This window comes from Polyodon spathula, chromosome 21 (genome assembly GCF_017654505.1).
Source record: "Polyodon spathula isolate WHYD16114869_AA chromosome 21, ASM1765450v1, whole genome shotgun sequence".
Lineage (NCBI taxonomy): Eukaryota > Metazoa > Chordata > Actinopteri > Acipenseriformes > Polyodontidae > Polyodon > Polyodon spathula.
This window is the reverse complement of record NC_054554.1, coordinates 22,817,023-22,844,272: the sequence shown is the minus strand read 5'-3', so window position 1 is coordinate 22,844,272 and position 27,250 is coordinate 22,817,023. Positions and strand designations below refer to the sequence as shown.

Genomic DNA, 27,250 nt, shown 5'->3' with positions numbered 1-27,250 from the left:
TACATAAAAACATGCAATAGAAGCAGTAACTGATGCCTAGGGCTTAGTTCACATGCCTCTTATACAGACTTGCCTCCAAAGACACAAAGTGCCAACCACTTTTCCATTGTTTACAGTTGCTACCTGCCAAGTTCCTTAATCTTCCCCCAATATATCGGCAAACTGAAGTGAAGTCGTTTTGATGTTCAGTAGTGATCATATATATTACCTCAGCCTATGCTTTAAACATGTGTAGCATCTGGAGCAGTTATGCAGATTTGTAAGTTCCCCTGGGCATCCCAGTGAAAACGAATGAAACTGTACTCTCCCACAGCTGGGCGCTGTAAACAGAAACAGCTGCCAATGGAACATTAACAATTGCTGTTTCCGAGCATTTTTAAAATGGGGTCATAATAATCAGCTAGGGACATAGTTCTGTGTGCAGTGACTGCAGTCACAACCCGGTTGGCAGCTTCTCTTCTTTTTTTAGGTAACATTTCACCCTTCTATTTTTAGCCATAAACTGTATGATCATAAAAGCTCAAGGTCTTGTTTTTTTATTTTTTGTTGAAAGTGATCTGTTTTAATTCAGCTGTGACCATTTAGATACAGTTGGTTAAACACGGGAGGGCTGTCAATAAGGACATTCTTTATATATGATGCTGTGTATCTGTATTTTCCATGGCAATTTTAAACCACCCCACCCTTAGATCTAAAAGTAAGGATTCCCCACCAGGCAGTTTAAGACAAGTAATTTGAGCGCAGTCACAATGTAAATCATCTGTTGCAAACTCTTCAGAATAAGAAGCATAGATGGAGCAGGTGGAACTTTATACATAATATAAGTTCTCTTTGGTGAAAGTTTCAAAGTTCCAACATTCCATAATTTCATAACATGGGCATTGAAATAAATCCAATTACCATTATGACAAAAGAAAAGTAATACTAATAATGACATTATTATATAATAATATGGTAATAATAATCATCATCATCATCATCATCATCATCATCATCCTCATCATCATAACAATAATAATAATAATAATAATAATAAATTTCGCTGTATCAGCTGCAGCATAAAGTAATCAATGAAGAGTTTTTGTTTCACAATTATGACAGGCAGCCAAAGCAGTCCCTAAACATGTGTTTTATCCAGTGCTAAATTTATCTCCTGGATAAAGGATCCAGGCTACTTAGTGTAGTTATTTACAGTAATTTTAAAGCATACTAGGCTATTATTGCAACATATTATATTCAGACTGTGCTGTGAAAGGGCTTAGTCCAGACTAGCCTGGAGAAAATAAAGGGGTAGATGTTCTTGCTGGAAACTATGTTTTTTTCATATGTTTTACATCATATACGTTTCTGTAAATACTTGAAAATGAAAAGACATGTTACAATATACAAAACAAAACATAAAGAGTATCAAAGCAATGTTCAAGAAAATTGAAAATTGTCTCTAAATCTTGGATTCCTCAAAATAGCCTCCCTTTTTGGTTAACAAGTTTCAGCAGGAAATCACCCAACATGTCTTCCGAGCTCTTCTGCAACAATTCCCAGAGATGTAGGGCACTTATGGGTAGCTTTGCTTTGACTCTTCTGTCCAGTTCGTCCCATACAAGTTCTGTGGGATTGAGGTCTGGAGACTGGGCAGGCCAGGTCATTAGATTGAGTTATCCTTCACTGTCCGTCTTTGCCAGATAGTTCTTATACAACTTTGAGGTGTGTTTGGGGTCATTATCTTGCTGAAGAATGAAGGACTGCCCAACTAGCCGTAATCCTGATGGAATGGCATGTCTCTGAAGTGTGCTATGATAGCCATGCTGGTTAAGCTTGCCATGGACTTGGTAAAGATCACCAACTCTGTCACCAGCAAAGAAACCCCAGACCATGACATGGCCTCCTCCATGCTAGACAGTGGGAACCACACATGCAGAACTCATGCACTCACCCTCTCTGCGTCTTACAATACTCGGCGGTTGGACCCAAATATTTAAAATTTTGACTCGTCGGTCCATAAGACTGACTTCCACTCCTCAAACGTCCAGTTTTTGTGTTTTTTGGCCCAGGCAAGTCTCTTCCTCTTATTCTGCACTCCTAATAATGGTTTCTTTGCAGCAATTCTTCCAGTTAGGTCAGCTTCATGCAATCTCCCCTGAACAGTTGATGTTGAAACATCTGTACTTCTAGTAGCATTTAGCTGAGCTTGTATTTCAGGGGCAGTTAATCGCCGGTTTCGCATACTTGTGACTCGAATGAACTTGTTCTCTGATTCTGAGGTCACCCTTGGCCTGTCTGACCTTGTTCGGTCCTCATGAGTGCCAGTTTCTTCAAATCGTTTGATGGTCTTGGCCACAGCAGTTACAGACTCTTGCAAAGTTCTTGCGATTTGTCTTAAAGATTGACCTTAATTTTTTTTGCCATTTTCTGCTCCCTTACATTCAGGAATGACAAACCTGTGTCTATGCTACCTATATTTATAGTAATCATGGACCCTCACTCTGTTAACAGTAATTGGTGACAAAATGTTAATTAGGTAACATGCTAGTTAACTCAGAGAACATCTAACAAAGACACTTTTATACTTAGGCCAGTGTTCTAACACTGTGTTATACACATTTCAGACTTTTAACTGTTGGGTTCAGACTGAAATCCCCTTGCTTTGGGTGACCATTTCATTGAAATTGACAAGATTTACATTTTTATTTAAAAATTTAATTTTCAAATGCAATTCACTTATGATTATCAGCTTATATAAGTACACGTATCATATAATGAAATCTTAAGTGTTTATAGACAAGTTTATACAGTTAAAAGCATAGACAATCATGAAAAATCTGGTTTCAAGCAGGTGTACTCAAACTTTTGACATGTACTGAATATATAAACCAAAGGCAGTTTAATCAAATTCTGTAGTGGGGACCCGACCTTCACCCCCAAAAAGCTTTTCATAATCATACAGTAGCCCCACTCTAAACCGGACATGTTTGTCCAACATAAGGAGGTGTCGGGTTTAAAAACTGATGTGTTTTGGGTATGCTACACATTAGATTATGTAAAAATATAAGTGTACATTAGGCCTATAGAGTATACAGTACAGTAGTAAAATCAAATGAATACCTAGCGGGCTATTTTTGTAATTTAGCCTACTGGTTACAAAATAATTCATGCTGCTGCATTGTACACATTGGTGTACAATGTGAATAAAAGATGTTTTTAAATTGACTAACAATTAGCCTAGACAATTAACACACAATAGATCATGGTCCTGTAAAGATGTTGAGACACCTGTGTGCTGGGAAACACGCTGGGAAAACCAGAAATGTCATAGAGATTTGTTTTCAAGGCCTGTAAGTACGCCCTGGCTTTAGTGAAAATTAGGTACTTGGGTGTTCGTCTCAAAAATACATTGACTGGCAACACACGAGAAAAAGTGGACTGGAAATGCCTGCAACAGTTGCGACTGTTTAAAACATGCTTTCACAAGTTATTAACAAACTGATGCAATTATAAGTGTTGCAATTGCCAGCAGCTTTAGTGCATCTCGTTACAATAGTTTTGATCCCTCATTTGATCCCTCACTATCTCCACCTGTTTTTGCAAAGATCTGCAGGAACACCCAGAATTATATATTCATTTAAGGCTAAAGCACAAATAAGAAATGTGGCTGCAAAGCATTTGTTAAAATTATGCTAACAGTGTTCGAATATGTTTAGTACATCTCACGCTACACTTCCGACTGGTTTGCATGTGGTTTGCAATGATTGTAGTTTTAGTACATCTACCCCAAAGTGTTATTACTGAATCCATTTGTGTTTTTGTCACAGTACTCTCATTTTGCAATATTTTTAGTCGTACTTGAAATAAAACACACAGCTCCCTTACAACTATAAAATTGCATTGTCAGATGTCATATGTGTGATGCAACATCAGCAAATTCGCAAAATAGTGTCATATTCTGCCATTTAATGTATCTACTAAAATGAACAATGAGAAGAAATGGGAAGAAAATTTTGGTAGCCGAGCATGTTTATTCTGGTGTGCTGTGGATTTTTCAAAACTAGTCCATGCTTGAAGACATTTAAAATATATATTTTTTATTAGAGTGTATAACAGGGGAGATCTGTGCTGACTGCCTGGCACATGCATGTTGCTGCAGTAAGAGGGCAGCAGCCTCAGAAGATCCGTCTGTCAGTCATGGCATTGACATGGAGAGGTGGGGAAGAGGGTGTGTTGGCTTCTCCTCTCTCTGAGTGGCTGAGAGGTGGGCCTTGGGGGATTGCTGGGCCTAAAAAATCCCTCATTTCCCTCTAGACCGACAATGAGCTAGTGGAAGCACTGCTCTAAAAGACAGTGGACTTACGTAGAAAGAAAACAAAAGAAAAACTAAAGAAAAAACAAAGAAAATTAAAATATAGAGAGCGGGGAACCCTTGGGCAGACCCCCAACAGTGTATCAGAATAGGTGGAGGGAATGATAGAGTGTAAGACGGAAACCAGGGTTGTACAGCTAGCGATGGTTGGGGAAACCCTGCAGAGTGCAGCAACTTTATTTTCTAGTTTTGATTAAAAGTGCTTTATTTTCTTTTTCTCTTTGTACCTTCTGTTTTTGATTAGTTTTTGTTTAGGCACCTGCAAATGTCTATCTGGTCGTTCTTAGTTACCATTGCTTGTATCTGGGAATGGCGGACCTCTAGACCACAATAAATCGTGCAACTGAGTGGTGTTTAGCACTGCAACTTTGTGTCTCCTGTGTCAGTGAATTCCTCTTCTTCCACACAATATATGACAAAAAGTAAACTGTGCCTGTTAGTAAATGCTGGGTGCTTTCTCTCGGCACATTTTTATTTCCAAGGAGGTGTCTCTCAGAAGAAATGAGTAAAAATCTCACGGCGTCACAATTCTTCTCAAACTGGAAGGTATAATAAGAACAGGCCTCATAATCAGCCTGCTGAACCCAAAACACAGCTTTATTTGCAGGGAGAATAAGAGCATTGGAAGGTGTCCTGTATAGCTCAACGGATAGACACCACAGAACAGGCAGGAACATAGCAACATAAGGAACATAAAGGCGCAGGTACAGACTTATTCCCAGCAACCAGAGGGAGAGCCTTCCCAACTGGAGGTGCTTAACACTGGGAAGGGATAACCTTCCCAATGGTCAGAACGATGGCCCATTCCCGGAACAGAGTGGGGGAGAGCAATGGTAGTCAGACCCTATCGAACTCTAATGACTCATCTAATACTTCATGACATGACGGTTGTCAAGGTTTGATGCTTTGGTGACAATGCAGCTCATCCTTAATTACTCTTTTTAATTACCTTTATTCAAGTGGCATGAACCCAATTTCCATACTGGTATACTGATATTTTATTGAGATCGAACCAGTGCTAGAGTTGAAAGCCATAAAACTGTTTAGATTTTGAATAATGGTTTGTATAAAACACTTTTTGGAGTATACTAACCAGCTGTGCTAAAGTGGACCTGTCAGAGTGGTTAGGGAAAGCCAATTTCTCACATACTTAATATTATAAATCACATATAGCATAAGAAATCAATCTTCCAACACTGCCCCACCTACTCTACATTTATTTACATAGAGTAGACGGGGCTGGCAGAGTTAAAAGGTCACATTGTCACATGATTTCAGTGGAATGAGGATGGTTGTTTAAGCCATAATACAAAAAAAAAAAAAAAGATAATGATACTAATATCTGAGCAGAAGAATCCAGACCCCTTTAGAATGATTGCAAACACAATACAAAAGAGAAGTATAAAAAAAGACTATTAAAAGGACATTTGCAGCTACCCACTGTTTAAGATGAAACAAAATATTGTTGTTTTCAGTTTTATTATTTACCTTTTGAAGTCTGTTACTTTCTTTTTCTTTGAATTTTTTTTTTTTTTTTTTTTTTTTTAAGTGTATCTGCACAGGAAATATTTTGAGACTCCTGATCTCTTTAATGCTCAGCCTCAGCTTTTGCTGTTTTTTGATGAGCTATGAATATTTATAATCCAAGTGCCTACCTCATTAGGCATAATTAAAATCAGACACACAGACACTGCAGCTACACACATTTTTTGGGACAGTATACATACTGTTATTTCCCTATACCAGCAAATGTACTATTTACATGTACCATGATACTAATTTTATTATAATAATAATAATAATAATAATAATAATAATAATAATAATAATAATAATAATAATAATAATCCATACATACATTTATGTAAAGCTTATGTGAACCTTTAATGCATGTACAGCTATGGCCAGTTTAGCATCACTCTACAGAATTAACACATTTTGCTTCATAAAGTCGAATGAAACCTGCTGAATAATGTTATGTTAAGATATTGATGTTAACATATTGAATGACATACAGCTCATACCTAAAAAATCACTTTGCAGTATATTTGATTACATTATGTTAAATAAAAGATCTAAATTATGTTCATATAGCTTTTTTTAAATTATGTCTCAATCCTAAAATTCTAGGTGATTCAACGGTCTTAGCTGTACAATTACTATACAATAAAAAAGTAAATAGCGCAATTCAAATTGATACACAATGACCTAACATTGCTATATATACTCAGAATAGAGGGTTGTTTTCTTTTTTAACTTCTAAAGCAATGTTTTGAAATGTTAAATGTGCCACAGGGTATTACATATTTCAGTTAATATCATCCCTTACTGGGATATAAAGAAGCAACTGTTTTTAGTTTGTATTCAGTAGTGCCTTTGTGTGTACTTTGTTAAAGTGATGTGTGAAATGCTGCGTCACATAGAATTTAATTTGTCTGACAAGTTAAGCAGTAGTCGATGATTTTAAATGTGAAAACAGGAACATAGCTTCTGCATGGGTAATACAATATATCAGCACTGTTAAGAATCTGTCTTTCCTCTGTTTCCTCTGGTTGCTTGGAATACCTTGTATGTGATCTAATTAACATTAATATTAACAGCACTACTTCCTACATCTTCTTTTATTATTTATATAAATGTCTTTTTGATGGTGTTCAAGTGCCATTAAGGTTGTGGTGTCTTGCATACAACAGAGAGAAAAAGGCATCTTCTATTTGTGTTTGGCTGTTACAGTAAGTAGACTAGTTCAACAAAATCAAAATCATGTATATCGAGTATGCTACTCTGTCAGTCTGGACATGCAACAGACTGTAGACACCACAAATACCATATGAATTAAGACACCCTGTCCTAATTTCTGTTGTTGTTATTTTTACTTCAGGTTAAATTGTTTATTTAATACCTCATTTATCTCAACAGTTTGGCTAATATGTTAAAAAAAAAAAAAAAAAAAAAAAAAAGCGTTAACTTGTTTTTAATCGTACATTTCTGTACATATTAAAAAAAAAAACAACCCCCCCCCCCCCCCACCCCCCCCCCCCCCCCCCCCCCCCCCAAAAAAAAAACAGATATATTAGTAGCGTGCACTGGGGTAGGCAGCAGCAGGGCTGGTAGGTGATGTAATCACACAAAGACATAAGCCTGATATTTTCTCCTTGCAAGGGAGCCAGCTCTTTTGTACAGCGATATCGGCGCTATGCTTTTGTGTGAGAGGTCCTGGGTCTACGCCCACCCTCCGCCTGTGTGTGGATTGCCTCGGTCTGTGTGATGCGCTTGCCTGCGTTAACCAAGATCGCTACATTGGTGTTAGCAGTGGGATGCAGGTAACCCGGCACGCACTCGTTGGACTGTAGCCTGATGAGCAAGTCCGGGGTGGACTTGAGGCTGGCAGAGGAGAGTGTAGCGTGCACAGGGGTAGGCAGCAGCAGGGCTGGTAGGTGACGTAATCACACAAAGACATAAGCCTGATATACGCTCCTTGCAAGGGACCTAACTCTTTCTTCTCTTTAGCTCTTTTTCTCTCTCTAGCTCCCCCTCCCTGTTATGTTCTCCTTCTTTCAGTCTGACCCTGGCACATTGCACATGGCGAGGCATCCACACACAGACGGAAAGAGATCCCGGGTTTGCGCCCGCCCCCTGCCTGTGTGTGGATCGCCCTGTGTGATAAGCCTGCCTGCATTAACTGAGATTGCTACAATATTTTTCTGTGGTAATATTATGTTTAGCAGCAGTGTATGATTAATCACTTGACCGAGATGGTGAATAATAATTGTTTAGTGGTACATGTTGCCTTGAATTACATATTGCTGCCATAGTGAATAGCATTGTATTTAAGTGTGAGCACTTCACCTCAGAGGGTTGCTAGGCAACAACAGAGAAGTTACACAGTCTGGTCATGTGATCACCAGCTTTACTCAAGTGTTGATATGGTGCGTTTGTTTTTATAATCTATGGTTATTGTATAGCAAATGTGTCACGAGAGGCATTGACAAATATTACCCTTGAGGAAGGCAAAGTCATTAATTAACAGCAACACTTTTTTGAAAAATATTTGTATATATATAGTTTTACTGTACAATAAGTAAGCAACAACACATTTAACTATGATACTGTAACATTGTGGCAGTTTCTATGTGTGGTTATATACACGTGAAGTGATGTAAAACACAGGAAATCCACATCCATTTTCACATGGAAACCCGCATTTCATGTGAAAATGTCCACTGCTGCCAATCCAGACAGTCTTGGACCATACGTGGAAGATGTCTGGCACAGATCTCTATAATCCTACGTCTCTGCCTGTTTTCAGCCATGGTGATCTACAGTCGCTGGGTTGGACAGTTTCATTAGATACCTCTGGGTTAATTATTTTCTTTTTTCTTTAATTAATAAGTCTTGTGATAAATTAGTTGAAATATTATTCACTACTAACAAGATGCCACCCTACCAATGGACATTTGAAAAACAATCTGGGCAAAAGCAGTAAAACATTATTAAACCAGACACGAGGCATCTACAAATCACAGCTTTATTACATGAGCTTAACACTGCTTTAAAGTTTCACTCAAACAAGATGTCACCTGACAACCATGGATTTCCAGGTGAGATTCTCTCCTGTACCTGTTTTCTGTGCATGGAAACCAGATTTTCCCAAGCTGTCGGCGAAACGCTACGCATGGCTAATTTGCATATTGACCTCCTCCTTTCCCTTCATTTGCATGATGTCTGGTGAAAAGGGGATCTTCGAGTAAAATAAACTGAACCAATGGAAACCTGAAATGTATAGGGTCATTTTCCATTTGGCTCGAGCACAAAGTCTTGAGAAAAAGTATAGCACACATGGGAACTCCCCCATTGAAAAAAAAAATACAGTAAGAAGAATATACAACAGAATATGTGGTGGATTCTTGCTGAACCGAACCCCTGTAGTCGGAAGTGACCATGATCCAAAGTACACGTTCATACTGAATTGCATGCTGCTGACAGCAGCTGTAAAATCACACAGGTGAGCTCAGATGTATAGAACGGGTCCTGTTAAGTGTCAAAGCTTTTGTCTATGGTTTTGGATGTGGGATTCACTGCACATTAAGGACTGAACAAATATTTTACACAGCTCATTTAGCTTTTTCTGTTTCTGACTAAAGCAGTGGAATGCAAAGTTCTGACCGTGAGCAAATTTGTGCCACTGGGCTCATTGACATAAGCTCTCGCATTTCTGGGTGTAACGATGCAATTGGCTTGGTCATGGGACCTTCAGTTCTCCAGAGCTGTTATGGGGAATAACCATGGTGAGAACACATGATTAGACATTATAAATTGGGGAGAAAATCAAGGCTAAAAAATGTTTTTAACAAATGACTTTAATAAATCGGTTCTGTATAGAAATGGTACATTTATTCAACATACAAGTACAAACATGTACAGTTAACAGATAACAGCGTGGGTGCTTGTTAGAGAGCTGTGTTTTTTAAACAGTGTGTCTTGTTGTTTTGTTTCCAATGTCGCACTGCTAAAATCGGCGAGCAACAAGGCTGAGAAAGAATAAAGCTGTAATTTCACAAATTAATGAGAGAATTACACAGCAGGAATTGGAGACCTAACAGGGTCCAGGCGGTTAACAAGAGTTGGAGGGCAGGCACCACAAAACAGTCATTGTTGCTTTGAAATCTTTTTTTTTACGGAATTACAGTCTCTGCTATTGTGTGCTCTCAGGGAGTGCCCCTATGGCATCTGGGAATGCTGCTTCAGATGTACACATCTGGGGAAACAAATACACATTTAACATTTTCAAGAGAAATAGCTGCTGGAACAATAGTTCTCAGGCCATTTTGAACTCTAAACTATGTTCAGCCTAAAAGGTCAATCATTACAGTTTTCCATACACTTGGGTGTATAGCCTTTTGGTTCTAATTGGATCCCAGTTAAGTCACACATGTTTTCTCCTTGCTGTATAGTTCACACCCCAAGAACTCTTATCTTTTGCTCAGTGCTTGCAGCAGCTTGTTAATACTCTGGAGCCATTCGCACACTGTTACGAAAACACCTAGCCGCAAAAACAGATGGAGTCATTCCAGTTGGAATCTAGATTTGAGTCTGACAGGATGGTAAGCCTTTAGTTTTCTAGAGAACTGTATTTTGCACTGTATTTATTTTGTTTAGCATTCTGTTTAAACTGAGGAAGTGTCTCATTTTGTGATACACAGAAAAAAAAAATCTAACTAAATTTGATGTGTGCTGCGTGGGTGGACATTTGTGAAAGAAAAAGGAATATCTAATAATAGACCATTTATATTGTAATAGAATGTGGGAATACATTTTATGGATCTATACAAATAAGCAGAAATCCTCGAGAGATTTTTAAGGATTTTCTGGCTTTGGGAATATTACAGAAAATAAAATAAAACTAATGCCGTTGCTATTTCCAACAGGCTGGGTGACCTTTTGGGAAGTAGTTTTATTTTGTATGAATTTCAGGGTCCTCTTATATAGTTAGATATATAAGTTAGTTTACCTGTTTGCCCTGTTCTGTAAATGCCAAATAGAGAATGCACTGTTTTTTTTCTAATCATTCAAGATTAACGCAATTACACAAGCGTACGTGTTTATTTTATCAGAATAACTTGTTGCGATACAGCCAATTATTAAACCCATTTTTACAATTGCAGACTAAAGAATCAAACCTTTTGGAATTGATGTTGCAGAGTTTACATGTCAAAGTCAATGAGGAATCAATGCTTTTGAACCTATGCACTTGAATCTGATTAAAAGACCAGGCTGATATAAAAAAAAATTATATGCATGATATACCGTACAGAGGATTTTGGAATTGATTTCTGAAATAGAGGTTGAATCTGATTACTGTAGCTTATGCACTTAATGGCACAACTGTTCCAAAAATGTGGCTTAGTAAAATTTGCCTTACCCTACTGAATAGGTTTGTTGTTAACCAGTGAGCTTGACATTGGTTAGCCCGGTCTGGAGATAAGAAGGGAGACAGCAGCCATGCAGACAAGGTCAAACAAGTGAGGAGGAAATGGTGAGGAGGAAGGAAGCACAGACAACTATTTTGACAAATGCAGATTGTCCTAGTTGCTAAAAGGTTGGTAGGTGTAGAGGGATGACTGTTATAGGAGTTACGTCACTTTAATTATTGAATAATGGCTGAATGAAAGGCTTAGTTAACTGACAGGTTTGAGAAGTCACCCTATTTTGCAAATTATAAATCATGTATGAGAACTGAATCATTACAGTACATCATATCTTGTGTATAGATGTCACTGGTACATCTATTGCCAAATGTTTTGCATCAGCTTATAGAATTAACTAATTGTGCTTTATAAAGTCAAATGAAACCTGCTAAATAATATTACGTTAACATATTGAATTACTTAACATTTTGTAGTTTTTCATATGGTTCTTTTGATTACATGATGTTAAATAAAACATCTCAATTATGGCCACATGTTTTTTTTTTTGTAAATTATCTCTCAATAGGGGAGAGAGCCTACTAGTGCTAGGCAGGCGGCAATCCACTGTAAACTGTGACTGAGCAGTGAGTGCTTTCGTGATTTATAATATGTGAATACGTCTTGTGTAGCTTTTCTTTATGCTCCCTTGTACTGGACAGAGCGATGTGTAGAAGAAAAATTTTCAATCTTTGATGCAGCTGGTGTCTTTTTCGTTTTAGACATTGTAAAGAAATAGTGCAGCTCTATGCAGTGTGTTCAGTCATTTAAATGCAGGGTAATAGGCACTGCATCAATAATACAAACGTTTGCTGTATTTATTTTAAAGTGATATCAAAATATGTATATTTACACTATTCTTTCAGAAATGGAGATTTTCATGGGGGACTACATATTACATGGCATTGGACACATTTCACAGAAATTGGGAAATCCATGGTAACCGTCACAAAATACAGCCTTGCAATAAGAGACACCCTACATACAGTCTACTTCTAATACTCTCAAATCAGAAAATTTAAAATGATTAATACTTACCATCTTTAGGTTCAGTCTAAAAGTAAAAAAGAGATTGGAGACTTCTGTGTTCACAAGGAAATATCTCTCAAAAGATCCAGTTCTTCCTTACCTTCAAAGCAGAAGCCACAATATATGATAAAGGCATTAAAGGCTAAGTCTTACATCTTACTGCAACAATTTTTCAATGAATGTGGTCAACTTTTGATTTTCTCAGCCATTTGAAAACCTTCCTAAATGTTAGGCTCTTATGTGAAGCTGACACCCTGGGATTTTTCAAGAAGCTGTTTGATGAGATTCTGGGATCAATAAGCTACTAACAACCAAACGAGCAAGATGGGCCGAATGGACTCCTCTCGTTTGTAAACTTTCTTATTTTCTTATGTGCTTGCATGTTGTTCCCTTATTTGCTTTTACGTAAATATATGTAATATATTCATCAAAATAACAGATTAGCTTGCTTTTATTCGATTTTTATTTTTTTTGCCAAATCGACAATTAATATTGACATTTATTTTAGAAAGAATTTACTGTTTTTTGCTCTTTTTTCATTCAAGCAGAAAATGGGTGAAATCGACCTTCGTGCTTTAAAAAAAAAAAAAAAAAAACTTTTTATGCATTTAGCAAAACCCCTTTTATCATGTTCAACATGCAACAAAACCATGGTAACCAACATTCTAACTGAAATAACATTTGATCAAAATGGAGCTATACCTTGTAAAGACAAAGATCCTACACAAATATAAAAATTGTCTCAAACCGTAGAAAGTGTAGCATATAAAAGTGTATTACACAGACTTTTAAAGTATAAATTTACGAGTAAAAATAATATGCACAGAACAAAACATTAGATAGTTGAACAGAACTAACTTGCATTTATTTTTCGGAGTCTGAGCTCTGCCCCTTTCCTGCTTCATCATAGCTGGACTCAGTGTCACTGGAGTGGAAGGCAAGGCAGATGGGCCTTCTTAGTCCTGTCGCGAAGACTTCAGCCCTCAGTCAGGGTATTGTGCACAACACTCATTAAGTGTTTTCCTCTTGTCCCCCATTTTCAAATCAAACTAGTGACTGTCATTGTATACCTATAACAAAAGCTTACCTAGACTTTAACCCGCTAATTTCAAAGTTGCCCCATTGAATGACATGCAATCGGTGCAGGTCTTGATGACTGACAGTCATTTAAACAAAGTAGCATTCTAGTGCTGCTTCAGTCAAGGAGATCTGTCTGAACAGGAGGAAATGACTGACAGTGAAACTGCAGTAGCCTACTAAGTGACCACTGAGATGACTGACTGTTGATCCCTCTTCATTTACAGTAGAATCGTGAAAGGACAGACAGCAGGTATAAAAACTACACAAACCAAATTATTTTTGGTAAGAAAATCAAAATCGCTAGTTGTTTTATCAACATTTATCCTATGTAAATTTATTTCAGTCGATTTAAGTTATATTTGTTGGGAATTCGACATTTATGGAGCTTTACCCATTAAAATCGAAAAGTAGCAAGCCTACTAAAATTGAATCGCTTGAGTGTTAGTAATGGGAAGTTGAGTTAGTCATAATGAAGATGCCTGGCTTAAGATCACCTGGTTAAGATAACCAGAAGAGGAATATCTCTAACCTGTGTTTGTAGTTGCAGTGTTAAAAATGAGATCTCCTCTGTTAACAATTTGGCAGCACATTTTTCTTTTGCAGAATGTGGCACACATTATCAGCCAATCAAACTACCATCATTGGAAAGTAACAATAAACATTAAACAAAGCCTGTAGTTACACCCTGTTCAGTTTCATCATCAAATACCTCAAAACAAGGATGTGAAAATTAGGACAGACAGCAACTCAAAGAGACAGTGTTACTGGCGGGACTACGTTTTTGCACTACAAATCTAAATTTTTAGAGAGTCTTAGAAAGGATAGGTATTACCTCTACATTTTAGTCATCAAACTGTATTTGTAAGATCATTTTGAACAAACTTGATCAGCCTTGTGGCAGTCTTGTCCATGAGCTTTTCTGTCAAACTGTGGCAACAGCAGTGATAAAGTTGTAAGCACAACCTGGCAATGAAGTTCCTATTCAGTGAACACCAGAATGGGGAGGACCATAAAGCAGCTTCAGGTTCTTTTATTTTCAGCCAGCTCCAGTTATTAAAAAAACATGTGATACAGTATCTGATATAAGAAGTTAAAATGAACAACAAGCTCTTGCCTAATTTGACAGATTTGCTTTTGTGATCAAACTGTTTTAATTATTTTAATTATTCCGGGCTTAAAAGGCATGTCATATGCAGACAGGCTAAAAGAATTGAATCTGTTCAGTCTTGAACAAAGAAGACTACGTGGCGACCTAATTCAAGCATTCAAAATTCTAAAAGGTATTGACAGTGTCGACCCAAGGGACTTTTTCAGCCTGAAAAAAGAAACAAGGACCAGGGGTCACAAATGGAGTTTAGAAAAAGGGGCATTCAGAACCGAAAATAGGAGACACTTTTTTACACAGAGAATTGTGAGGGTCTGGAATCAACTCCCCAGTAATGTTGTTGAAGCTGACACCCTGGGATCCTTCAAGAAGCTGCTTGATGAGATTTTGGGATCAATAAGCTACTAACAACCAAACGAGCAAGATGGGCCGAATGGCCTCCTCTCGTTTGTAAACTTTCTTATGTTCTTATGTTCTTATGTTTTGTTTCATAAAGGTGTGTTAAGCAACAGTTGTCCCACACAATGACTGTTGGAAAGATTATATACTCTGTTTATCAGCCACCAAGTTATACGCAGTGTTGGAGGTCATTACTGATAAAAAGTAATGTATTAGTCGTTATTCGTTTCTTGAGAACAAAGTAATAATATTAGTATTACATATTAGTTCATTTAAAAATAGTGCACTATATTACTTGTTATATTACACACTACATTCCTTCCTTTTACCCTGCGAAACAATTGTGACTAATCTCCATAGTCTGGTAATACATTTAAAAAATGCATGCCAAACAAATAAGCTGTAAGGCCGTGGGTTGCCTTAGTTCTCGGGTCAGTAGTGTAGACAACTGTAAATGAATCGGGCTGGGCGATATTATCTTGCTTCCACTCAAGTTTTATTAATCAGCGACTTCATTACAAAGGCTCAGCAATAATAGAAAACAAAGTAATCTGCCAGTAGTATGGTCTAAACTGTGTTACAATTAAAACAGTAAAGAAAATTAAAATGGAAGCACAGTGAGGATGGTTGCGCACTCCACAACATCTCCTGCACGAATTCACACTCTTCACAGCATTCTCATTAGCTACGGAGGCTATTAATGTACAAAGTAAATTAACACTGTAAAATCAAACTTAATATTGCAATTTGCTAGCTTCATTATAACAGTTCACAAAACTAACATCACTTGATCATTTCCTTTAATTAAGAAAGGCAAAGGCTTATGGTCACCGTAGGTTCAACGTTTAATTTAAAAATCCTAGTAATCTTTGTTGTATCACATCAAGCAGTATACTACAAGGCATGGGGCTATGTTCTCAATACCAGTAGGCCTTGTTCTTTTAATTACCAAACAGCAGTGGTGCCGCTGCACATACATTACGTGCTGTGTGTACTTGTACAGTGATTTTGATATGGCGCACATAAGTAAAAAAGTCTTGTTGAATTTACTGCTGCTTGCTTCTGACTTACACACCACATCATTTAGATGTAGAACATATAATGTAGCGAGAAAACACTTGTTTACTTTTTACGGAATATTATTACTGAAATTAAAACTCTAATGCGTTATATTAGCTCGTTATTAAGAAATGTAATATTATTACAGTAGCGCGTTACGTTACTAACGCGTTACCCCCAACTCTGGTTATACGTTTGCTCTGTTGATACCAGAAGTCAAAAGTGTTTGCATGAGAGACATGCCGGTGCTGAATATAATATCTCATTTCCACACGATGAGTCACAAAGCATGTCCCTTAACACAATCTTGATAAGATTAAGAAACATCTACAGCTGTGGCCAAACGTTTTTCAGCACCTAGGATTTTAGGGTTGAGACATAATTAAAAAAAAACAAAAAAACAACAAGATGAATAGATAGATATTTTATTTAACATCATGTAATCAAATAAACTACAAAATTTTATCGCAAAAGTCTACAGGAAGCCATACTTTTGTCAGTTTTTCCTTACATATATGGAAAACTACAAAGCAGCACATATGTAATTCAATATGTTAACGTAACATTATTCAGCAGAATCATTTAATCCATACAAAAAATCAAAGTTTAATTTACAATGCGTCGGTAATACAAACCAAATAGCATTGGGATGTGGCATTAATATTGTTTATTAATACAAATTTGGAAAATCTGTATGTTGTAATATGTTTCCATCTGCACAGAATGATAAGTTATGTTGTTAAAATATGTATGATATATATTAAACAGTACTGGTGTTTAACAAATAAGTAATACACTTTACAAATACTGTTGAGACAGGACGGTCGAGGGATGACGTCCCCAGACCAGGAATCTGACAGAGACACAACACAGGTACTTGCCAGTGAAAACGCTGCGGCGAGTTTTTATTCAAAAATAATTAAACAAAAAAACAACGCTCACAGAGCAAAATGAAAGGTTTTAAAAAAAACAAATCCCGCAACGCATAAGTAACTCAAACAGGTCAAGCTGGGCAGGCGCCTTCACTGATCCTATCTAATCCAGATTTTTCCTTTTTACTTTGGTTTTGTTCTCCGCTCGCTTGCTCTCGTTCTCTCCTCTGAACACCCACCCCAAACACAGAAAAAACACAAGCTTATATACACATGCACCTTACATTAATTATAATAATAATTCAATAAAAGGCTCCAGCCACATTCGCGCATGTTTTTGGCAGGGATAGGAATTAACCCCATCCCTGCCAACCACCACCAAAACACACAAACAAACAATATGTTTATTTTTAAATCATAATATATCATTTTTAAATAATGACAAAATACATACACCTGTTTAAAAAAACATAAACAGTACACCAGACAATAATACAATTTTTTACATGCAGGGCTTTGCCCTCCCCCCTCTAATTATGTGCAGGACTCTCTCCTACTGCCCTGCTACAAGTGTATGTGAAAATCATTGCTTAAAGAAGCACCTTTTATCTGGTTAATATACCTTTGTTTATCTAACAACTTAGTGAAATTGAACACAATTTGTAGCAAGGTGAAATGTAATCCAGTTTTGCTCAAGAGAAAATGTCTGATGAACAGAATTATAAGCCACATTGCAAGTGGTAAATAAAAACATATTTGAGCTCCACTGATATCTCAGATTGTTAGGAAAGCCAAGTGTTGCTTCATCATTTCCATTTGGCTGTTGCATTATTTATCACAGCAAAGCAAAGCAAAAACAAAACAAAAAAAAACAAACAAAAGAAGCGCAATCTGGGGCTTCTATAACAGTCTGCAGTTGTCTCATTTCCCCTGCTGGTTCTTTCCCCGGGGTCGTCTCCTAATATAAATGCTGTAAAAACCTGTTTGCTGCATCATTGCTCTTGTTTGCGCAACATTCATTCCACTGACATGGTGCAACTAGGAGGGCAGGATTTGGCATCTCTTAACCAGAAAGCGTGGGGTTAACTGATGAAACTATTTCTAAAGCTTGACCACAGTTTCATGTTAAATGTGAACATTTCCATTTAGCTGGTGAAAGGAACTGAATGATCTGTTTTGATAAAAAAAAAAAAGGCAATTTAAGGTTGTTTTAAATCAGTGGTATGATTAATGTGGTAACAATATTAGGTATGACACGTCAAACAAACCCCAACATAATAATAATAATAATAATAATAATAATAATAATAATAATAATAATAATAATAATAATAATAATAATAAGGAAGCAATGCTAACTTAAAAACATTAGTACCACCCTCAACCTAAAATAATCTGATCTTATTATACCTCCTGACACATTACCAATCTAAGACTTTTGGATAATTTGGTGATCATGCTTATTACTGCACTGTCCAGGTTTTGCCTGTGTGCTGTATCTTGTCTGCTGAACACAGCTTATCTCCTGTCAGGTATGGAGTAGCCAGCAGTCAGTGGCATGCTCAAATCTTTGGTATGCTGCTCAAGCCATAATCATTCCATGTTCATCAGTTTGCACTGTTCTTACCACACACGCTCCCAGGCATGGTTCACTTAGAGGTACTGATCTAATCTTGGAGTTGAGATTCTGTGTTCACTTCCCAAACTGTATTTAATAGCACATTAAATTCCATTTGATCTGCTCATGAGTAAATAAGATACATGAAATGGCATGGGCTGTATGTTATAGGAAGAAGTACAATGTTAACTAATGGCAAAGCGCTGTGTATATGCCAATGAGTTAATCCTTACCTGTTTACCTGTAACCCTCCCCATCTTATAATGCTGGAGGAAATGCATACAGGGTGTCACATAAGTCAGGCAAGCTTATTAGGATGTTCTCTGTCAAACCAGGTGACCACATCCCGTTGACTATCTACACCACATATCAAAATGATCTGAATGTTTTCCTCTTCGCTGAAATACATTTCACACCTGAAAGAACAGAGAGACAACCAATATTAAAAATTGTGAATATGATCCCTCACTTAATGGACATCCTGTATGCTGGTTCCTTGTAGAGCTATCAAGTAAAAGCGGAACATCTTTCTTTCCACAAATGTCAATCAATCTTGTATCTGCATGTTTGTTTTTGATACTACTAATATTTGGCATTTCATTGTCTTAATTCCTAAGTCACATCTTTAGCTCAGAAATTTGGTTATTAGTCAGTAATGTGTGTAGTTTTTAGATGTATTTCTTACATTTTGGATGTATTTTGAATTAGCCTACAGTAGTTCCGGAGAAACAAATGGCGACATAATTAAACAATTATAGCAACTGCAACTAACGGGCCTACCTACCAGAGCTTCTAGTTCAAGATGGAGAATAAAGATTTAACATTTTAGTTCCTAGGATACGTTTCTTTAATTATAAAATTGTTTAATTTCTTCCAGAAAATTATCCACTTCTAAACACACACTCCTCTGTCACATTGCAGTATACCCGGTACTTTATGGTGATACAAGGGGTTCCAATGCCCTCTCTGCAGATTTTAGTACATCAAATATTATTTATATACACCATTACCCCATGATACTCAAATAGAAACAGAGAAGCCATATATCACAGTACTGTATATAGCCATACATTCCAGATGTAAAAGTGGAGAAAAAAAAAATAATTGGGGGAGAAATCTCTGGTGGCCCAGGTAGAGAGATGGCCCCCACTCTGGAGAACCATAAATCCCTTAGATACTTCTGATTTGATGAGAGTTTGAAATTTTTAAGTTTCTTTGGTAGCTGATTGTACATTTTTGCAATGCAGTGATGAAGATGAGGTATGTTTAATTCCAGCAGAAAAACCATTAGAAAGCCAGTTGATGAGATAGCTGACAAATATATGGTCTGGGTGATTTTGCAATAAATTGTTCAGTGTAGGGACAGATATAGGTGTGAACACTATTAGAAGGGGAGAGAGTCATTTGGAAGCTAATGGTCAGATGGACTGAGAGTGGGTGTCGCCCCAGGAACTGCACATATGAATGTATCTACAATGAATGGCAATTGAATTTGGTGCAAACTGAGAAAGGTGGTGGAGCCCTACCTCCTGTCCCCTGAACCCTACCTAAAGGTTAACATAATGTGCAGCAGGTGTCCTCTTCTGTTGTGCAAAAGTAACATGCCTCTGACTTCAGTCATGTCTGGGATTTACAGTTTATGCATTATCACAGCAAACATGAATGTAGGGGCAGGCTACTTCAAAGAGAAAAAAATATATGTTAAGCAAATACTTTCCACCAGTGACTTATTACAATATTTTGTGTGCTCGTCAAAAATATATACACTGGAAAGTTAAAGCCCTATGTATAATCTGAAAAAATCTAATTCTCAAGATTCTGCACATTTATGCTTTTATACCAACCATGACATAAATTGCAGCTCTGAAGTTTGTACTATAAAAGAGCATGCTGTGCACGTAGTAAGCCCTGAGAATTAAGAATTTCTGCTGACACAAGTTCTGACAGACGGTTAATATTAATATATTGGTTCCTAAAGGCAGCAGAATTGCAGTTCAAGAAGAAAATGTGCATTGAATACATATTACATCTACTACAGTAGTCCCTAGGGAACACCACTAGGAATTTGTCGGAAAAATGTCATCCTATTCAGTTTTCATTTCATTCCATTACAAGTGAACTATATGCTCAGCATGCAAGGTGATAAATAACAAAATAATGCCAAAGCGGATGAGCACTCAAATTGCAAGGGGTTTCCACTGTGCGGGAATCACATGCTAATTGCTTGTATTACTAAAAAATGGAAATTATTTTTTAATTGGAGAAACATAGGAATTGGTAGTGAGACAAAATGTATTTGACAGCAAAGATTTATGCCAGCATAATAATACAGTCTAATAGACTGAGTTTTCTCATACCCATTAAAAGGCATGTGCTTATGAAATAGTACAATGTATTATAAGAATTGCCTGAAAAAGGTAGTTAAAATTCGTCAAAATGAAAGCAATGTAATGGTATTTTAAGGGGAACTGAGTATGTTCAGTAAAAAGCTGATAGCTGTTGAACGTACAAAGTGAACCTTCACAGCTGTACTTCATTTGATCCCTATTAACATAGATTTGTCACCAATCAGATGTACTGTGCTAGAAAATGTAGGACCAAAACTGACCTTTCAATAAAAAAACACTGCAATGTTGACTGCTGTAATTCAAAATGGAAGCAATGTAACTGTTTGCCACTATTAAAAGTTACTTATTGTAATACAAAGTAGGTTAATTAATTAACAATTACAACAGCTGGTTGTATTTTTCAGTCAATTCTTAATAATGCATATTGCATACATTTTGAAAAATAAACACTAGCAAACTGTTTGGCTGTTCTTTTTAATTCTGAAAACTAGTGTGCAGACTATAATGCATTTTCAAAACCACACGTGTGATACAAAGTGATTGAGACAAGCAAAGCTCCAGTAATACTGGTGTATCACTCTTCGTAGGTACATGGATGATGGTTAAAGTCAATATCCCGATTCTATATTGTATACCATGCTTGGTCGCCGTATACAAAAAATAGGAAAGCACGTCTGTTTTTTTTAGCTGGCTTTAGTCATGTCAGGTGCTGGCAGCTTCCACTCCCAACTCTGCAAGCGCACCTCAATCTGAACACACCCTGACATTTAATCCATTGGTGCAGAGCTTCGCCCCACAACAGCTCAGAACAACTGAAGATCAGTGGGTGTCTTCCTTTGCCACTGCCAAGTCAATCTCATCTTTATACCAAAGTGTTGGCAAGCAACCGCCCTCTGGGGGAGTGAAGGCCATACCTGCAGTTAGCCACTTCAGCTCACCAGGTGCCTGGCTAGTAGGGGCCACTGTAGTGCAGTGTGGTCACAAAGTCATGGTTGATTTTACCTGCTCAACCTATGAGAGCGCTAGAGCCAATGTAATCCCTAGCGCAGATCAACAACACGGCACTGCCAGGGTGCAAACCTGCGCTCTCCTGACTCTGTGACACACCCTGCATGTCACTTGGCCGTGCCTTTGCCTGGTGTTCCACCCTGGGATCCTACCATGGGCTAAGTTAAAAACAGCTAACTCAAGTCTCATGTGACTTGACAGGCTTCTGAGTAGTGAATTAGCCTGAATTAAAGAACCAACGAAATGTAGCAGTAATTCAAGCTAAAATATATATATATATTAACAACAGAGAATGTCAACTTAAAAAAACAAGGTGGTATTTAAAACTGAAAATTGAGTCCTGTCTGTTCTCTACTGTGGTGGGGTGAAAACCCCTCAATTGTAAATAGGGTTTATTTTTGTGGTTTATTTTCTTGTTAACCTATTTTGTACCTGTACATAATCCCACCAGCTACATCAACAAAGGTATTATCTTTACCTTCATATTTAGCCGTGTTAAATGTATTACTTGATATATGTTCTTAATAAAAAGCACATTTACATGTGAATGCAGCTGGTCAAGCTGAATTACTTCTTTAATTGACAATTTAGCCTGGCCCTCCTGTATTTAAGCCTGGCCCTTTGTGCTGCAGTTAGTTCTGTTTTCGACTCCAGGGAGAAAATAGCTATCTGTCTGCTCTCCTGCTCTGCTACATATTACTATTTTGTTAGAAGCCTGTTTGGCAGCTTCTGTTTTTGTATGGCTAAAAGTATTTTGTTTTTGAGTTAATTTAATAAAATGTGTGCAGCCCTGTGCTTGAACCACATCCTCTGACTCCTGCACAAGCGTTTCTGCACTTGCTACCACTGTGTCTTTGTCCAGCGCGGTCAAACCCTCGCACATACCCTTTCCTGCAGAGAGCTAAGCTCACAGTAATATTTTCTGTTCCATTGGTGATTTCAGGTGCTGCCTTTCAGGAAGTGAACTAAGAACACCACAACTATTATTTTCCCTGAACAGGCCATTAAACAAGCCATACCAGCCAGATTTGAACTCTACTTTTACTTTGAAGCTGGTGTTATCAACTCTATAATTTAAATTGGAAGGACTTGAGCAATCTGCTTATTCCTGATAAATAAAACAACCTTCCTGAAATTTGTACTGTAGTAGCTTGTATTTCTAGTTTCAAGAAATACTAATTTCTATCCATTTAATTATTTAGTTTATTGTATAGTGGATGTTTTTATTGTAGGAAAAGCCAGAGCAGTATTGTATTGGATTATTTTACAGCGCAGGGGAATCCCCCACCACTTACATATACCAAGGATTAAATTAATTCCATAGTGATTCTCTAGTGCTAGAGAATGTTTCAATAACATCCAGATTTAATTCAGTATCACAATCAGTTATTTTGAACGGTGAATACAAAATGTGTCGCTATTATGTCATGGTGATGACAGCAACTTGCAACACAAAAAACTGTAAAGTGAAAGCCAGCTTATTAATGTGCAGATTTGCTCATGTTATGGTCTTTAAACTTCATGATAAAATAATAGGCAACAGGCACTTCCTTACAACTGTCCCTTGTGTTCATAATAACACAGACATAGCTTTGCTTCAGTGAGTTAATGTTATAAAAACAGGTGTTTTCTCCCATGTGCTCACTGGTTGAGCTGCACCTCAGAAAGTATTGACACAGGTAGCATTTAGCATCTAACCATTTTCAAACCCCTGCCCCAAGAGCTAGGATGCAACCTGTTTCAATATTGGGCCCCAAACTACTTAAATAGTAGGTAGCTTCAACTTTAATTTTATCATTCTTTTCTTTTTTTACTTTATCTTTTTATGATGTTTGGGATCATTCTGCGAGGTTTAAGTTAGTAAATTCAATGTTTTCCATTTGTTTCCCTGTAGAAGTGAATACAGCTTCATATTGATTGTGTGTGTAAGAATAAGACATGTCAGGAATATATAGTAGTAGTAGTAGACCCTGAAACTGATGGGATACAGCTGATATTTGTATAAGATGAAATTGACATCCCATTAAAAATCTATTCTATTTAATTATTCTTATGTAACTATGTATTAAAAACAGTATAGTATGTGGTGCTATGTAAGATACAAGCTGGTTTTCAGCTTGGATATCAGCCTGTATAGTTCTGTTAAATGGCTTTAAAACTGGGCTGTATATTTTTAATTGCCAACAAAAAAGCTGTACTTCCTCTTTTGGCCTTAACTGAAAACTTATTTTTTCTTTAAAAAAATGAATACCAGATGATCCTTGGCAAAAGGATGTTCTGAACTGGTGTCATCAACTGTGCGTAGAACAGTCACTGTGGTAGGAAGTACATTGCAGTTTAGCAATGGCATATCTTGAATTGCTCATTTTATGTTGCAAGTTTGAAGGAAAGTGGAAAATAACATTTACTCAGTTTCCGTGTGCGGTACTGTGTGACTGATGAGTCACTTGCAAACGGGAGGAGCCCATTCGGCCTTGCTGGTTTGGTTGTTAGTAGCTTATTGATTCCAGAATCTCATCAAGCAGCTTCTAGAGGGATCCCAGGGTGTCAGCTTCAACAGCATTACTGGTTAGTTGGTTCCAGACCCTCACAATTCTCTGTGAAAAAAGTGCCTCCTGTTTTCAGTTCTGAATGCCCTCTTTATTTAATCTCCACTTGTGACCCCTGGTACTTGTTTCTTTTTTTCAGGTCGAAAAAGTCCCCTGAGTCGACATTGTCAATACCTTTTAGAATTCTGAATGCTTGAATCAGGTCGTCGCATAGTCTTCTTTGTTCAAGACTGAATAGATTCAATTCTTTTAAACACAGAATAATTCTTGTCGCTCATCTCCTTTTTGTAACGAGGTGGCCAGAACTGAACACAATATTCTAGATGAGGTCTTGCTAATACATTGCAAATTTTTAACATTACTTTGATTTCAATTCAACACTTTTCTCTATACATCCGAGCAACTTGTTGAAGAAGTGCTGTTGTAGACAATAATGATCTTAAAGTCTTACTCAACATTAGAGTTTACAATATTTTATAGTGCTTTTAGAGTAATAATATGTGTTATATATGTGTTATATGTCAATTCCATTTACATAGGGGGCAGTACAGCTGTGCACCCCCAGTCATATTGCATCGGTTGTAAGTGAATATTTAGGTTACTAATGCAGTCAAATTAAAACCAAAACAATTTTTTATATACAGTATGACCAAACACTTGTGTTTCATAAACATTTCACTGAAAGCTGTAAGTTTTATTCAGGTTATTTTAACCATGCCGGAAAGAGTCACTTATAAATTACTTAAAAATTTTGTAACTTTTTAATCCTTGAATTTATTACCAAAGTAAGAAAATAGTGTGGGGTTTTCCCCAAGTTTACCATATGTATTGTATACAAATAAATGAATAAAATAAATGCATGCATGTATGTGTTAACAATGCCTGGCTGCATAGAAGGCTGACTGCCAAGGGACTTTAATTTTCAGACTTTTAGGGAAGTGGTTTTATGGCAGTGGGTGGAGCGCATGACCCTTTGTACTGGGGGTTTTGTACTTGATCTGTTCACAGGGATGTCAGGGATAAAACTTGGCAGGGAGTATTAGTACACCTCGGGATATTATGGTCACTGTCGCAGCATGTCTGTATCAGCAGTAGCACCAGTGAGCTAGTCGAATAGTAACGTGACAGTGGACATCGACTAATCGCACATCACGTGATTATGACGTAATTGTGAAGAGTGTGGTTTCCGATTGACAGTACTGCAGTTGCCGTCCATCATCATACAAATGACATTTTAGAGCACTAATACATTTAAAAAAAAGTAATTTTAAAATATAGGGTTCAAACAGCAAAGCGTTATGAAACAGTACGTTCACAAATAGTCAACCTAGTCAACCATTCCAGCAGGTTGTTCAGCCTTCTCTCTAATTCCTCTCAGTGACTGTTTAAAGGTTTAATTGAGTGTCTTAAAATTTGAATACATAATATACCTTACCTATAGTGGAACATCCAACTGTTAAAAATAAAATATGTCTATTTCTTGTAGACCATCATGCACTGATTCTCTCTCAGTCACATAGAGATCTTCCTTGAATTTTCACAAATCTTCCAGAAAAAAGTTTACAAATAGTGACACGACTGAAGGTACCAAGTACAGTTACAGAAAAGACCAGTAGACAAGCATTACATACTTTAATGATTATTCGTTCTATTTGTCTATTTGTTCTATTGTCAGCTCTCAGTAAGTAACTTTATTTCTAGAAATTTCTTTTTTCAAGCCAGTCTTTAACAAAAAAAGCCTTATTGACAGTTGGACATTTACAATGTGTTCTTCATGCATAGTATTTTATAACATGGTTATAAAATGGTTAGTAGCTGCTGGGAAGTATATGTCATTGTATTCCGATAAAAATAGTGAATACAGCGCATACACTACATGTTTATTTTGGGAAATGAAAGCCACTTCTATATTAAAGTTTAAAATGATTAGTTCAAGCTAACTGTGGTCTGTGCTGTAATATTTTTGAAAATTTCCCTCCTGAACCGAGTGTGGCAGAGCAAAGCTCTGCCCTTTTAAATTGGCAGGGATGGGGTTAACTTCCCCTGCCTGCCTGGGTTTATTATGTTCAGGTGGCTGGGGTTGATTAGTTGATTAGGTTGATTAACGATCAATCAGCGCCCAGCCACCTGATATAAAAGGAGGCCTCAGCTTCTCATTTGGGGAGAGGGAGCTGAGGAAGCAGGTTGGTTTTTTTGGTTGTGTAGAAAACTTGAATCCAGTGAAGGCATTGCCCAGCCTGGAAACTGTTATTTTTGTGAGTTTTGTTTTTGCTTTATTTGTGTTTGAGTATTTGTTATTTTGCCCGTGTGCACTTTATTTTTGTTTATTTATAATAAAATAGTTATTTTTTTGAACTGCAGTCTGTCTCTGGGCCTCTATCCACTCGCCAGCCTGCCACACCGAGGTAAAACAATTGCTGTATCTTTTACCCTGTAGAGAACTATGCTGTGAGATCTGAATGCAACATGCATGTATCGAGTTTCAAAACACAGTTTTTGCTATTGTGAGTTAGTGTGAGTCCGATGAGAATAAACAGCGTGTTCATAATCCCTTTATGTTCACCCTCCTGTTTAGAGCTGCAAAGCAATTTTACACCACAATATTCTTCTGTACCTTTTGCACAACTAAACAGATCTGATTGCTCTCCAATCGCTTCCCCCAGCCACATATGTACAGTAGGAGGAAGATATCATTTAAATCTTTAATCAAAACCGAAATTTAAAAAGGGAACTCTTGTGCATTTTTTGTATGTTTTATAGAAAAAAACATACAGAGCAGATAATTGCCAGTAAAAAGCACCTGTGTCCTTGCATATTTGTGTCTTAAGGCTGCAGTTAAGTTGCTATAGTGTGTGTGTGTGTGT

General features: G+C 37.1%; 1 protein-coding gene across 3 annotated transcripts in view; it reads left to right on the top strand.

The window, feature by feature from the left end:
* Nucleotides 1-27,250, top strand: part of LOC121296396 (growth arrest-specific protein 7-like) — a 116,093-nt gene that overhangs the window by 16,995 nt on the left and 71,848 nt on the right. The window contains exon 1 of one of the 3 annotated variants that reach the window (XM_041221910.1): nt 10,363-10,458. The exons of the other annotated variants lie outside the window; for them this stretch is intronic. Coding sequence (XP_041077844.1) covers nt 10,414-10,458 — 45 coding nt within the window. The 5' untranslated portion in view covers nt 10,363-10,413. Of the gene's footprint in view, nt 1-10,362; nt 10,459-27,250 lie in introns of those variants that run through there. 3 annotated transcript variants of the gene reach the window in all.